This window comes from Scyliorhinus torazame, chromosome 1, assembly GCF_047496885.1.
Source record: "Scyliorhinus torazame isolate Kashiwa2021f chromosome 1, sScyTor2.1, whole genome shotgun sequence".
In the NCBI taxonomy this organism is placed as follows: Eukaryota; Metazoa; Chordata; class Chondrichthyes; order Carcharhiniformes; family Scyliorhinidae; genus Scyliorhinus; species Scyliorhinus torazame.
In genome coordinates this window covers 84,544,460-84,558,045 of record NC_092707.1, presented here as the reverse complement: position 1 = coordinate 84,558,045, position 13,586 = coordinate 84,544,460, and the positions used below count along the sequence as shown (strand labels likewise).

Sequence of the window (13,586 nt, the reverse complement as noted above, 5' to 3'; positions counted from 1 at the left end):
TAGTTATAATAAAGTTTTGTTTTAGAAATACGAAAGCCCTATTTTTTCATGCATTCTCTCCTGGAGCGAATTTATCTTTTCGCATAGTCACAGGAACAGGAGTAGGTCATTTAGCCCCTCGAGCCTTCCCCACCATTCAATGAGATCATGGCTGATCAATAATCTAACTCCATATACCTCCCTTTGGCCCATATCCCTTAATATCTTTGCTTAATAAAAAACGATCGATCTCAGATTTAAAATTAACAACTGATCTTTCAAATAAACTTAAAATATTGGGGTTTTGGTCTAGTATCCTAGCCACTGTTGGGATCGTAATAATGATTTGATCTGATGAACATATTTAAGACAGTTTCAAATTACAAACTCTCCATGAACTGCTGAATTTATCTCTGCGACTCAAGGTGCTGATTTAAAAGTGACCCCACTAGAATATTTGGCACATTAGATGCTGTGCCTCAAACAACCATGTAGTGCTCACTCTTCAAGAATGGCTGCCTGCATGCATTATCTGAAGAAGATCAGTGGGTGGGATTCTCCGTCCCGTCCCACCCGTTTTCTGGTGCAGCCGCCTCCCGCTGGCAGCGGATTTTCCGTCCCGGCAGCCGGTCAATGGGATTTCCCATTGTGCTGCCCCCATGGGAAATCCGCGGACGTGAGTGCGCTGCCGGTGAAACTGAGGATCCCGCCAACGGAGAATCCAGCCCAGTGGCTATGGAGTCATGTTCCAGCCTTTCAGTTTGTGGAGGGGGGAATCTCTGGCACAGAAAAAGATAAGAAGGGGCAAAAGTGCTTTCTAAAATGTCCAGTTTGTATATATTGTGTATTTCCATTAGGTATGCCCTGCCAGAATGTTCCATTTCAAAGTTAGCTGCAGTTGATGTGCTTGCAGCTTGTGGACAGTGATCCATTTCTACATTACTCAGCCACTTTCAACCAAAGTCTCTTTATTGTATAACCCGTATTCCCTTGCTGGTGACTCTCTGGTGTCAGCTGAAGAACTGGGGTAAGTGCCAATCATACTTGCTCGGATGCCATGAGCATAATTTCAAAGCAGCTGAGAGTATGCAAAACTTATTTACCTTTAGATATTTCAAAGTCACATATTTTCAATATACCAGGTGCTTGCCTGTTCTTGTTCTTGGTGCAGAAATGTTACCCCAGTGAGACAACATTATTTACCATGTGGATAGGTAAATGTTTTCATAACTTGTCTTTCAGCAAACCCTGGATTCAGGTCGGATTGGTATTGCCTCCCAGGCTCTGGGAATTGCCCAGGCAGCCCTGGACTGTGCTGTGGACTATGCTGAGAAAAGGATGGCATTTGGCTCACCGATCTCCAAACTCCAGGCTATACAGGTAAAAATAGATACACATGAAGGCTCCTAGTTGACACTCATGCCGTTTGTGAGAGATTCCACCGATATTCCCGGAGGAATGGCTTTTAAAATGCGTTTGCTCAGCATCTCCGGGGATTCTGTAGAAATTGAGAGAACCACTGCAGATATGCAACCACAGGGCATTTCATATACCCAGAATTAAAAATGGACCACTCATAACATGGCCACAAGATGACATGGGCATGTAGGGATTAACTGTCCTTACGGATTCATTTTTGAAGGTTTGTATGATGCCTGGTTCAACAAATCAATTTTCTGCAAGACATGTCATCATATTGGCTGAACCCGCACATGTGTGGAGTGAAATTGCCACAAATTATAAAACAAAAAGTGCCAATTTGGAGATTTGGAAGCAAGACAGTCTAACAGTGAGTTTGGAAAGTTTTCAAATTGGGGTCGCTGGATAATGTTTCCTTCAACTCGTTTATACTTAAATTTCTCTGAAAGGAGTAGTGTAAAAATCGTAGTAGTTTTACATTTCTGTATTGGCTGTCTCCTCCTTCAGAACAATGGCAGTGATTTAAATTAAATCTAGCCACTACCAATCCGCTCGACAGTTTCAAAGTTTGCAGATGACAGTAAACTCGGGAAAACGGTAAGCAGTGAAGAGGATAGTAACAGATTTCAGGAGCACTGGTGAAATGGGGAGGTCCATGGCAGATTCAATTTAACACAGGGAAGTGTGAAATGATACATTTTGGTCGGAAGGATGAGGAGAGGCAATGTAAACTAAGGGCTGGATTGTCCATCCCAGGCCACCCAGATCGCGTTTCCTGATAGGACGGGGAATCGGGCGTCAGGAGAAAAATGGAATCGATGCTAGATGCCGACCCGATCGCAATGCTCTGACCCCATGCTGCAGCGGGAACAAGGTCCACGCAAATTACTGTGAAAATCCCCCAGTCGCTACATTCCGGCACCTGTTCAGGTACAGGAGAAGAGGGAGAATTCAGAATGACCAATTCACCTAACAGCATGTCTTTCGGGACTTGTGGGAGCACACGGAGGAAACCCACGCAGAAATGGGGAGAACGTGCAGACTTGGCACAGACAGTGACCCAAGCCGGGAATCGATAGAACAGGCAAAGGAAGAACTAGTTTGCTTGTGGGCTTGGAGATTGCTTGTTTTGGGGAAATAAATGGAAGGGAGAAAGGCTGAAAAAGTGCAGACCAGGAAACCAGGATGTGAAAAAAGGTGGGAAAAGTAGCACCATGGATGCATTTGATGAGGATTATGCGACATGAAGAAAGGTAGCTTGTATGAAACAACACTGGAAAACCTCAGCTTGGTTGGGGGAAAAACATTCATGTTGTTATAAAATCTAGTCCACCCAGCTAAACCAGGAGAAAAGACGATGGAAATCTTGGAAGTAGATTTCTCTCCCTGTCCTCTGTATTACAATTCCAGACCAGATCCCAACAGTGGCTAGGATACTGGACCCCAATATTTTAGTTTATTTTAAGACCGTGCGGAAAGAATTATTTGCTTCAGGAGTATTGCACGGAACAAAATTGGGATTTGGGATTTCAAAAACAAAACTTTATTATGAATACAATATTCAACTTTAAACTTCACACCCAAAAAAGAGCAGCTTACAATTATCCCTTAACACTACTTCTCAATTTCTCATTAAACAACAAGAGAAGAAAAATCCAGCTATCAATCCAGCTTAAAAACCAGCAGGGCATAGAATAATACTTGTTGTACAGAACAGATTCTGGCTCTGGTTAGAACCCCTTCAGACTGTGACTGAATATCTTCAATAGCTGCTTCGACTGGATTGTTTCAATTTCTTTCTTTCTTCAGACAAGACTGCTCCGTTTTAAAAATATTATTCCTCTTTTCTCTAACTCTCCTACTGGGAAAGAAAACTGTCTTTACTTGTGGTCTAACAAAACAACTGGTAGCCAGATCAGACTTCACTTCCAAAAACCTTTCTCCAAAACCTCTCTCTGCACAGCTTCTCCAAACCTGACTCTCTCCACAGCTTCTCAAAATCCCTCTCTGCCTTTCTGAGCTCCAAGAGGAAGGGGAAAGCATTTCGCAATTCGTAGCAACACTACTTAAATTAGCCAAGTACTGTGAATTTGGTCAAACACTTGATGATGCACTTCAAGATTGACTGGTCTGTGGTCTCAGAAATGGGACCAAAGGGAAGCTATCGACTGAATGTGCATTAACCTTGAAAACTGCTGTGGAAATTGCTACTTCCATGGAACCTGCAGCGAAATAGGCTTCATTGATTGAAGTCCGAGTAAAGGTTCATAAGATGGAGTCTGCTAAAAGCAGGTCTGTGAAAATCTACCATGCCATCCTTCTACTCAAGTTGGACATTCAGCAGGAGAATGTTGGAGTCTGAGAATAAATGCAAAAATTGTGTTAAAATAGGCCACATCGCCAAGGCATATTGGTCATGTCAATGACCAATCTTCATCAGCACAAAAGAAGTGCACCAAGAACAAAATAGCCAAGTCCGCTGGTTGAGTTTATGAATTAAGTGACGGAACTGAAGACTAACTAGGGGACAATGTGTCAAGTCAGCTTAAAGAATTCAAGCTCGGTGTTTTATCAGTTAAAGTAGATCAGCAACGCTTTTGGGTTTATTCAAAACTTAATGGAAACTCTATCAAGATGGAAGTAGATACGGCGCTGCAGTATCACTCATACCTGACACAATGTACAGTCAGAAGCTAAAACATCTACCGTCACAATCATCAGATGTTGTCCTGAGGACACCAATGAGGTTGTGCCACTGAAGGGTTGCATCAAGGTGAATGTGGAAGTTTTTTTTGTTGTAAATAATGACCAATTTATTCAGGACACAAGTGTAAACAGTGATTTCAATTCCACACAGGAATCTCTCATAGAAATTTGAACAACAATCAATGGCGGGCGCAACTCCTTCAGCTCCCAGAGATCCTCCTCAGTGGTAACCAGCACCATGGCAAAAAGTAAAAGGTTAACAATTCCTTGAGGTCATTCATCCAAATCATCCAAATAGATTGTTTAAATCAATTGATGCGAAGGAGATTTGAGTTGTTGAGCGTTATGGGTGAGATAAACAGAGGTACGAAGGGGGTGATGAAAAAGTCGGAAGGAAAATTGAGACAGTCACAGAGAGTGACATAAAGAGAAAAAGAGAGACAGAGAGCCAGACGAAGAGAGGGACAGATGGAGTGAAGGAGAGGGGGGCAGGCGGAGGGAGAGGGGGGCAGGCGGAGGGAGAGGGGGGCAGGCGGAGGGAGAGAGGGGCAGGCGGAGGGAGAGGGGGGCAGGCGGAGGGAGAGGGGGACAGGCGGAGGGAGAGGGGGACAGGCGGAGGGAGAGGGGGACAGGTGGAGGGAGAGGGGGACAGGCGGAGGGAGAGGGGGACAGGCGGAGGGCATCCTTCCCCCCCCGTCCCCCACAACATGGGGAAGAGAGAAAAGTTACAGGGTCGCAAGATTAACAACTTGAGAAATCATCCCTTCCCCCTTTTTCCCCCCCCCCTTCACCCCACGTAATCACACCACCACTTTGTCCCCAACGTTCTTTTTCTGGCCCGCCTATTCCAGCTGCTCCACAATAAATGTCCACGCCTCTTCTGCCGTCTCAAAGTAGTGGTGCTTCCCTTGGTGTGTGACCCACAGTCTTGCCGGTTGCAGCATTCCAAATTTGACCTTCCTTTTGTGAAGCACCGCCCTGGCCCGATTGAAACTCGCCCTCCTTCTCGCCACCTCCGCACTCCAATCTTGATATACGCGGATCACCGCGTTCTCCCACCTACTGTTCCGAGTTTTCTTCGCCCATCTGAGGACCATCTCTCTGTCATTATACCGGAGAAATCTCACCACTATGGCTCGAGGTATTTCTCCAGCCCTCGGTCTTCGCGTCATAACTCGATAAGCTCCCTCCACCTCCAATGGGCCCGTCGGGGCCCCCGATCTCATTAACGAGTGAAGCATCGTGCTCACATATGCCCCGACGTCCGCCCCCTCCGCACCTTCGGGAAGACCAAGAATCCTTAAATTCTTCTTCCTCGCATTATTCTCCAACACCTCCAGCCTTTCCACACACCTTTTGTGTTGTGCCTCGTGCATCTCTGTCTTCACCACCAGGCCCTGTATTTCGTCTTCATTATCAGCGGCCTTTGCCTTCACGACCCGAAGCTCCTGCTCCTGGGTCTTTTGTTCCTCCTTTAGCCCTTCAATCGCCTGTAATATTGGGGCCAGCAGCTCCTTCTTCATCTCCTTTTTAAGTTCTTCCACACAGCGCCGCAGGAACTCTTGTTGGTCAGGGCCCCATACTAGACGGGTCACCTTCCGATGCCATCTTGCTTTGTGCTTGTTTTCCTTGCCGCTGCTCTAGAGGATCCTCCGCAATCCGGCCACCTTCCTCCTTTTTCCATCTGTGTCCAGGGGGAATTCCCTTCTGGTTTACCGCACAGTGTTTTTAGCCGTTAAAATTGCCGTTGGGGCTCCTATTAAGAGCCCAAAAGTCCGTTCCACCGGGAGCTGCCGAAACGTGCGAATTAGCTGGTCATCGCCGCACCCGGAAGTCGTGAATGTGGAAGTTAACGGTCAAAAAGCAGAGTTTCCTCTTCACGTTGTCTTTCCAGCATTATTTGGGAGATTGTGATTGAGGAAGTACAACTACTTCTGAATAAGTATACTAAAGTATTAACTTGCACTGCTACTTCTTTTTCCCGTTGCGCCTAACAACAAATATATAATACATAAGGGCTTTGTGCCTTTAATCATAGAGGCAATGAGTACAAAAGGAATGGTTTGATTTATTGTCACATGTACCGAAGTGCAGTGAAAAGTATTTTTCTGCGGCCAAGGGAGCGTACACAATACGTACATAGTAGACAAAAAAGAATAATCGACAGAGTACAGTGACAAATAGTACATTGACAACAGTGATTGGTTACAGTGCAGAGCGAGGGCCAAACAAAGCAAATACATGAGCAAGAGCAGCATAGGGCATCATGAATAGTGTTCTTTCAGGGACCAAATCAGTCCGAGGGGGAGTCATTGAAGAGTCTAGTAGCTGTGGGGAAGAAGCTGATCCTATGTCTGGATGTGCGGGTCTTCAGACTTCTGTACCTTCTGCCTGATGGAAGGGTCTGGAAGAAGGCAAATTCTGGGTGGAAGGTCTTTGATAACGCTGTCTACCTTCCTGAGGCAGCGGGAGGTGTAGACAGAATCAAAGTTAGGGTGGCAAGCTTGGGCTGAGTTCACCACACTCTGGAGTTTCTTGCGATCTTGGGCCGAGCAGTTACCATGCCAAGCTGTAATACAGCTGGATAGGATGCTCTCTATCGCACATCTGTAGAAGTTTGTGAGAGTCGATGCAGACATGCTGAATTTCTTTAGCTTCCGTAGGAAGTAGAGACGTTGTTGGGCTTTCCTGACTGTTGCATCAACGTGAATGGACCAGGACAGACTGTTGGTGATGGTGACCTCCAGGAACTTGAAGCTATCGACCATCTCCACTTCGGAGCCATTGTAGACGGGGGTGGGGGGGGGGGGGGAGTTTGGTTATAAGTCTCATTGGAATAATGGTGTTGAAGGCGGATCTGTAGTCTTTGAACAGTAGTCTCACGTAGGTGTCCTTGTTGTTGAGGTGTTTGAGTGTTGATTGAAGAGCCAGGGAGATAGCATCTGCTGTAGTCTGGTTGCGGTGATAGGCGAACTGCAATGGATTGAGACCGCCTGGGGGGCTGGCGTTGATCCGTCTCATGACCAGCCGCTCGAAGCATTTCATGATAACAGATGTCAGGGCCACTGGTCGGTAGACGTTGAGGCAGGCTATCTTGTCTTCTTTGGTATTGATATTATGGTTGTCTTCTTGAAGGAGGTAGGGACCTCGGAGCGGAGGTGTGAGGTGTTGAAGATGTCTGCGAATACACTCGGCAGCTGGTCTGCGCAGGCTTTGAGTGCTCACCCAGGGACTCCGTCGAAGCCCGTTTTCCGCGGGTTCACTTTCAAGAAGGCAGCTCTTACCTCCGAGGCTGTAATAGTGGGTATGGGTGTGTCCAGTGCTGTTGGGGAGGGTGGCACTGATGTATTGGCTGAGTGTTCAAAATGGGCCCTCTACGTGACCCCCAAACCACCCCCCAATGCCCATCTCACCCCCCCCAACCCCCATCTCTCTATAAGGGGGTTCCCGGGCCACACCGAACCCCCTCCCCACGCCTGCGCAGGGCACCTCCCGGCCCCATTACCACTGCTCAAAAATGTCAGCTTGGCACCTTCGCAGCGCAAGCCTGGCACCCTGGCAATACCCCTGCCAGCTGGCAGTGCCACCTGGGCACCTTGGAAGTGCCAGGCTGGCACCCAGGTGGCACTGCCGAGATACACAACGATATCGAGCGTGACTCCGGTTAGATACAGAGCCTCAGTGGGGAATGCGCCTACAATGCTGCACTGAGCCCCACTTTCTGCACTGAGGAGCTCCGCTCGCCCGATCTCCTCAGTGCAGTGGGAGATCGGGACGCCACTTCGGGCCCTCTCCATAAACCCCAAAACCCCTCCCCAAGCCCAAACTCAGTATAGGGTGCCCCTGGGCCCCCTTACAGTGAGTTGAGGGCAAGCTTCTGTAGGCCTCAGAACTCCTGTGATACCCCCATGCATGCCGTGATATCTGGTCCCCATTTGTGGAGACCAGCACAGATCGGCGCTTACCCAAGGTGAGGGCGTGAGGACCCATGCCTTGGGTAGATCATGGGATTGCATAGTGTGCAAATTTGTTGAAAAGTGATCCCACCCCAATGAGCGCAGCGTAGCCGGTAGATCACACCCAACTTGTTTAATTGTTGGAAACATATCCAGGCCTTAGAAAGGATACAGGAAAGATTCACTTGCAGATGAGAGACTGGAGAAGTTGGGGTTGTTCTCCTGAGAAGGATACAAGATGATTTGATTGGAAGCAGTCCAGAGAAGGTTCACTGGGTTGATCCCGGGTATGCAGGGATTTTGTTATGAGGAGAGATTAAGTAGGTTGGGCCTGTACTCTTTGACGTTTAGAAGAATGTGAATAAGGGCAGTATGGTGCGTAGTGGTTAGCACTGCTGCCTCACGGCACCGAGGTCCCAGGTTCGATCCCAGCTCTGGGTCACAGTCCGTGTCGAGTTTGCACATTCTCCCCGTGTCTGCGTGGGTTTCGCCCCCACAACCCAAAGATGAGCAGGTAGGTGGATTGGCCACACTAAATTGCCCCTTAATTGGAAAAAATGAATTGTGTACTCTAAATTTAGTTTAAAAAAAAAGAATGAGAGTTGACTTTGTTGCGATATATAGGATTCTCAGAGGGCTTGACAGGGTAGATGCTGAGAGGTTTTTTCCTCTTGTGGGAGAGTCTAGTGTCTGAAGGCATAATCAAAGAGTAAGCGGTCGACCATTTAATTTTTAAAAACATTTCCAATTAAGGTGCTATTTAGCATGGCCAGGGTAGGTGGATTGGCCAGAATAAATGACCCCTTAATTATAAAAAAACAATTGAGTACTCTAAATTTATAAACAAAAAAAAAAAGGGTTATGGGGATAAGGCTGGAAAGTGGAGTTGAGGATTAAATCGCATCAGCCATGATCTTATTGAATGACACAGCGGACGTGATTGGCCGATTGGCCTACTTGCACCTACATCTTGTGGCCTAACGGCTAGAGGTGTTCAAAGTCATAAATGGCTTTGACAGAGTCAGTAAAGAAAAACTGTCTCCAGTGGCAAACGGGTCGGTAACCAGAGGAACAGATTTAAGGTGATAGGCAAAGGAACAAGAGGTGATGTGAGGAAACCTTTTGTGCAGACAGTGAGTTATGATTTGGACTGCACTGCCTGAAGGGACGGGAGAAGCAAATTCAGTAGTAACTTTCAAAGGGTATTCATACCTGAAGTGGAAAGACGTTACAGGCTATGGGGAAAGAGCAGTGAGTAGGACTAATTGGATAGCTCTACCAATGTAATGTACACAATAATCCAAATGCACTCCTCTATGCAGCATCATACAACTATAATACTACATTCAGAATTCCCCTATCTGTGAGCCATTTCATTTGTTGACCCAGGCAATAGCTTGTAATTAATCTAAATGGTGTTTACCACTTTGAGCCCTTTCCAGCATTCTACTGCGAAAGGTGCCAAGCCAAACTACAATGTACACACCTTGGTTTGAACAAAAGAATAATTGGTGACAGAATTGGTGCCAGTAACATGAGTTTTGTTTGTTTGTAGTTCAAACTTGCTGATATGGGCCTAGCACTAGAGAGTGCTCGCTTGTTAACCTGGAGAGCAGCCATGCTGAAGGATAATGGAAAATCATACGTAAAGGTAATACAAGGGTATAGAGCCTTTCATATATATCATGATACAGCTTTGTTGTTTGAAATTGGTTTCTCTTTTAGGTACAACCCTGTCCATTTTCACTGCTGCACTCTTGTAAAATGTGAGGACAGAAATGTTGTTAAATACCGTGAATGGATCATTTCCTTGGGTCTACTGTTGCAGTTCTGAGCCCCAAGTCAATTATTCCTTTGGAAACGTCTTAAACATTAAGTCAATCTTGGCAGTTGAAGAAAGGGGGTAGAAACCATTTCATTCCTAGCATTATGTATCAAATGTCTTGCAGGATCCAATGCATATATACCTGTTCTCTGAGGTAAAATATTAGTCCACAGCAAAGGAAGTTACTATATAAAAGCTTATATTTAATCCACTTATAATATTAATTTTTTTTTTAAATTCCGATTAAAGGGGCAATTTAGCTTGGCCAATCCATCTCCCTTCACATCTTTGGGTTGTGGGGGTGAGACCCACGCAAACATGGGGGGAATGTGCAACCTGCACACGCACAGTGACACGGGGCAGTGAGGCAGCAGTGCTAACCACTGTGCCACCCTTATAATATTAAAAGTGCTAATTATATTATCAAAGATGTTGGGTGAGGTTCATTTAAAGTCTTAGAATCATATAATTATACAGCACAGAAAGAGCCCTTTGCCCCATTGCATCTGCGCCAGTCGAAAACATCCACCTAGCCATTCTAATCCCATTTGTCAGCGCTTGGCCTTGTATGCCCTCGGATAACAAGTACATATCTAAATGCTTCTGAAATATTATAAGGTCTCTGTCTCCACCACCCGATCAGGCAGCAAATTCCAAACTCCCACCACCCTCTGGGTGAAAAATGTTTTCCTCACATCTCCTCTAAACCTCCTACCCCTTACCTTAAACCTACACTGGGACTGCAGCAGGTGGTGAGGGAATCAACAAGAGAGAAAAGCATACTTGACCTCATCCTCCCCAATCTGCCTGCTGCAGATGCATCTGTCCATGACAGTATCAGTAGAAGTGACCACCGCACAGTCCTTGTGGAGACAAAGCCCCGTCTTCACATTGAGGATCCCCTCCAACGTGTTGTGTGGCAGTACCACCGTGCTAAATGGGATAGACTTCAAACAGATCCAGCAACTCACAACTGGGCATCCATGAGGCGCTGTGGGCCATTGGCAGCAGCAGAATTGTGTTCAAACACAATCTGCAACCTCATGGCCCAGCATATCCCCCACTCTACCATTACCACCAAGCCAGGGGATCAAACCTAGTTCAATAAAGAGTGCAGGACAGCATACCAGGAGCAACATCAGGCATACCGAAAAAGTGAGGTGTCGACCTGGTGAAGTTACAACTAGGATTACTTGTGTGCCAAACAGCATAAGCAGGAACACCTTCAGGTACTTACAGGTAAGGGCGTTTGCCAGACGGCAGGTGGTGGAATTCCCACGGCTACTGCCACATACAGTACAGGACAGGGTGCTCTCGGGGGGGTGGGTGGGAGTGGGGAAGATCTCGGAAACTTACCAAGTGATGCAGGAGGAGGAGGAGGCCTCGGTGGTGGAGTTGAAAGGTAAGTGGGAGGAGGAGTTGGGAGAGGAGATCCAAGAGGGGACGTGGGCAGATGCCCTAGGGAGGGTGAATTCTTCCTCTTTGTGCGCGAGGCTCAGCCTCATACAGTTTAAGGTGCTGCACAGGGCACACATGACCGGGACAAGGATGAGCCGGTTCTTTGGGGGTGAGGACAGGTGTGTTAGGTACTCAGGGAGCCCAGCAAATCACACCCATATGTTCTGGGCATGCCCAGCGCTGGAGGAATTTTGGAAGGGCGTAGCGAGGACGGTGTCAAGGGTGGTAGGATCCAGGGTCAGACCGGGCTGGGGGCTCGCAATATTTGGGGTGGCAGAGGAGCCGGGAGTGCAGGAGGCGAAAGAGGCCGGAATTCTGGCCTTTGCGTCCCTGGTATCCCAGCGAAGGATTCTCCTTCAGTGGAAAGATGCGAGGCCCCCAAGCGTGGAATCCTGGATCAGCGATATGGCAGGGTTCATTAAATTGGAGAGGGTGAAATTCACCTTGAGAGGGTCGGTACAAGGGTTCTTTAGGCGGTGGCAACCGTTCTTAGACTTTCTGGCAGAACGATAGACATTGGTCAATGGCAGCAGCAGCTCGGGTGGGGGGGGGGGGGGGGTTTACTTTATTTTTGTTTTTGTTATTTACACTGGAGGGTCTGAGGGGGTGTATACACCTGTTGTGTTAAGTCAGGGTGTTAATGTTAATTTATTATTTATGTACAGGGGGGGAGGGGTTTGGGGGGTTGCTTTTTTAGATTGTGTTTTGTACTTAACCCTGTTGGGTTCTTTTTTCTTTCTCATTTTGTTATTGATATTTTATGAAAACCTTTAATAAAATTTTTAAAAAAAAAAAAAAACAGCATAAGCAGCAAGTAATAGACAGAGGTAAGCGATTCCACAACAAATGCATCAGATCTAAGCTCTGTAGTCCTGCCACATCCAACTGTGAATGGTGGTGGACAATTAAACAACTCACTAGAGTGGGAGACTCCACAAATATCCCCATCCTCAATGATGGAGGAGCCCACCACATATGTGCAAAAGCCAAGGCTGAGACATTCGCAACAATCTTCAGCCAGAAGTGCCGAGTGGATGATCCATCTCGGTCTCCTCCGGAGGTCCACCGCATCGCAGATTTCAGTCTTCAGCCAATACAATTCACTCCACGCGATATATCACAAAACGGCTGAAGGCACTGGATACTGCAAAGGCTATGAGCCCTGACAATATTCTGGCAATAGTACTGAAGACTTGTGCTCCAGAACTTGCTGCACCCTCGAGCCAAGCTGTTCCAGTACAGCTACAACACCGGCAGCTACCCAGCAATGTGGAAAATTGCTCAGGTATGTCCTGTACACAAGAAACAGGACAAATCCAACCCAGCCAATTACCGTCCTATCAGTCTACTCTTCATCATCAGCAAAGTGATGGAAGGAGTCATCAACAGTGCTATCAAGCGGAATTTACTTCGCAATTATCTGCTCACGGATGCTCAGTTTGGATTCCTCTAGGGTCACTCAGCTCCTGACCTCATTGTAGCCTTGGTTCAAACATGGACAAAAGAGCTGAATGCCAGAGGTGAGGTGAGAGTTACTGCCCTTGACATCAAGGCAGCAATTGCACGAGTGAGGCATCAACAATCCCAAGCTAAACTGGAGTCAATGGGAATCAGGGGGGAAACTCTCCGCTGGCTGGAGTCATACCTTGCACAAAGGAAAATAGTTGTGGTGGTTGGAGGCCAATCATCTCAACTCCAGGACATCACTGCAGGAGTTCCTCAGGGTAGTGTCCTTGGCCCAACTATCTTCAGACCTGGACAACATCGAGGCTTGGGCTGACAAGTGGCAAGTTACATTTGTGCCACACAAGTGCCAGGCAATGGCCTTTTCCTCCAAGAGGGGATCTAACCACCGCTCCTTGACATTCAATGGCATTATCATCGCTGAATCCCCCACTATCAACATCTTGTGAATTACCATTGATCAGAAACTAAACTGGACTAGCCATATTAATACTGTGGCTACCAGGGCAGATCAAAGACTAGGAATCCTACAACGAGTAACTCACCTCCTGACCCCCCAAAGCTTGTCCACCATCTACAAGGCACAAGTCAGGCATGTAATGGAATACTCTCCACTTGCCTGGATGAGTGCAGCTCCAACAACACTCAAGATGCTTGACGCCATCCAGGACAAAGCAGCCTGTTTGATTGCTCCTCCTTCCACAAACATTCAAACCTTCTACCACCAACGAACAGTGGCAACCTTGTTTACCATCTACAAGATGCACCGCATTAACTCA

General features: G+C 46.9%; 1 protein-coding gene across 3 annotated transcripts in view; it reads left to right on the top strand.

The window, feature by feature from the left end:
- The window catches only part of acads (acyl-CoA dehydrogenase short chain), a 252,716-nt gene that overhangs the window by 175,833 nt on the left and 63,297 nt on the right, over positions 1-13,586 (top strand). For 2 of the 3 annotated variants that reach the window (XM_072497349.1, XM_072497343.1), the window contains exons 7-8: positions 1,222-1,359; positions 9,616-9,711. In XM_072497349.1, the coding sequence (XP_072353450.1) occupies positions 1,222-1,359; positions 9,616-9,711 (234 nt within the window). The remainder of the gene's footprint in view (positions 1-1,221; positions 1,360-9,615; positions 9,712-13,586) is intronic. The other variant, XM_072497358.1, reaches the window with a different exon arrangement.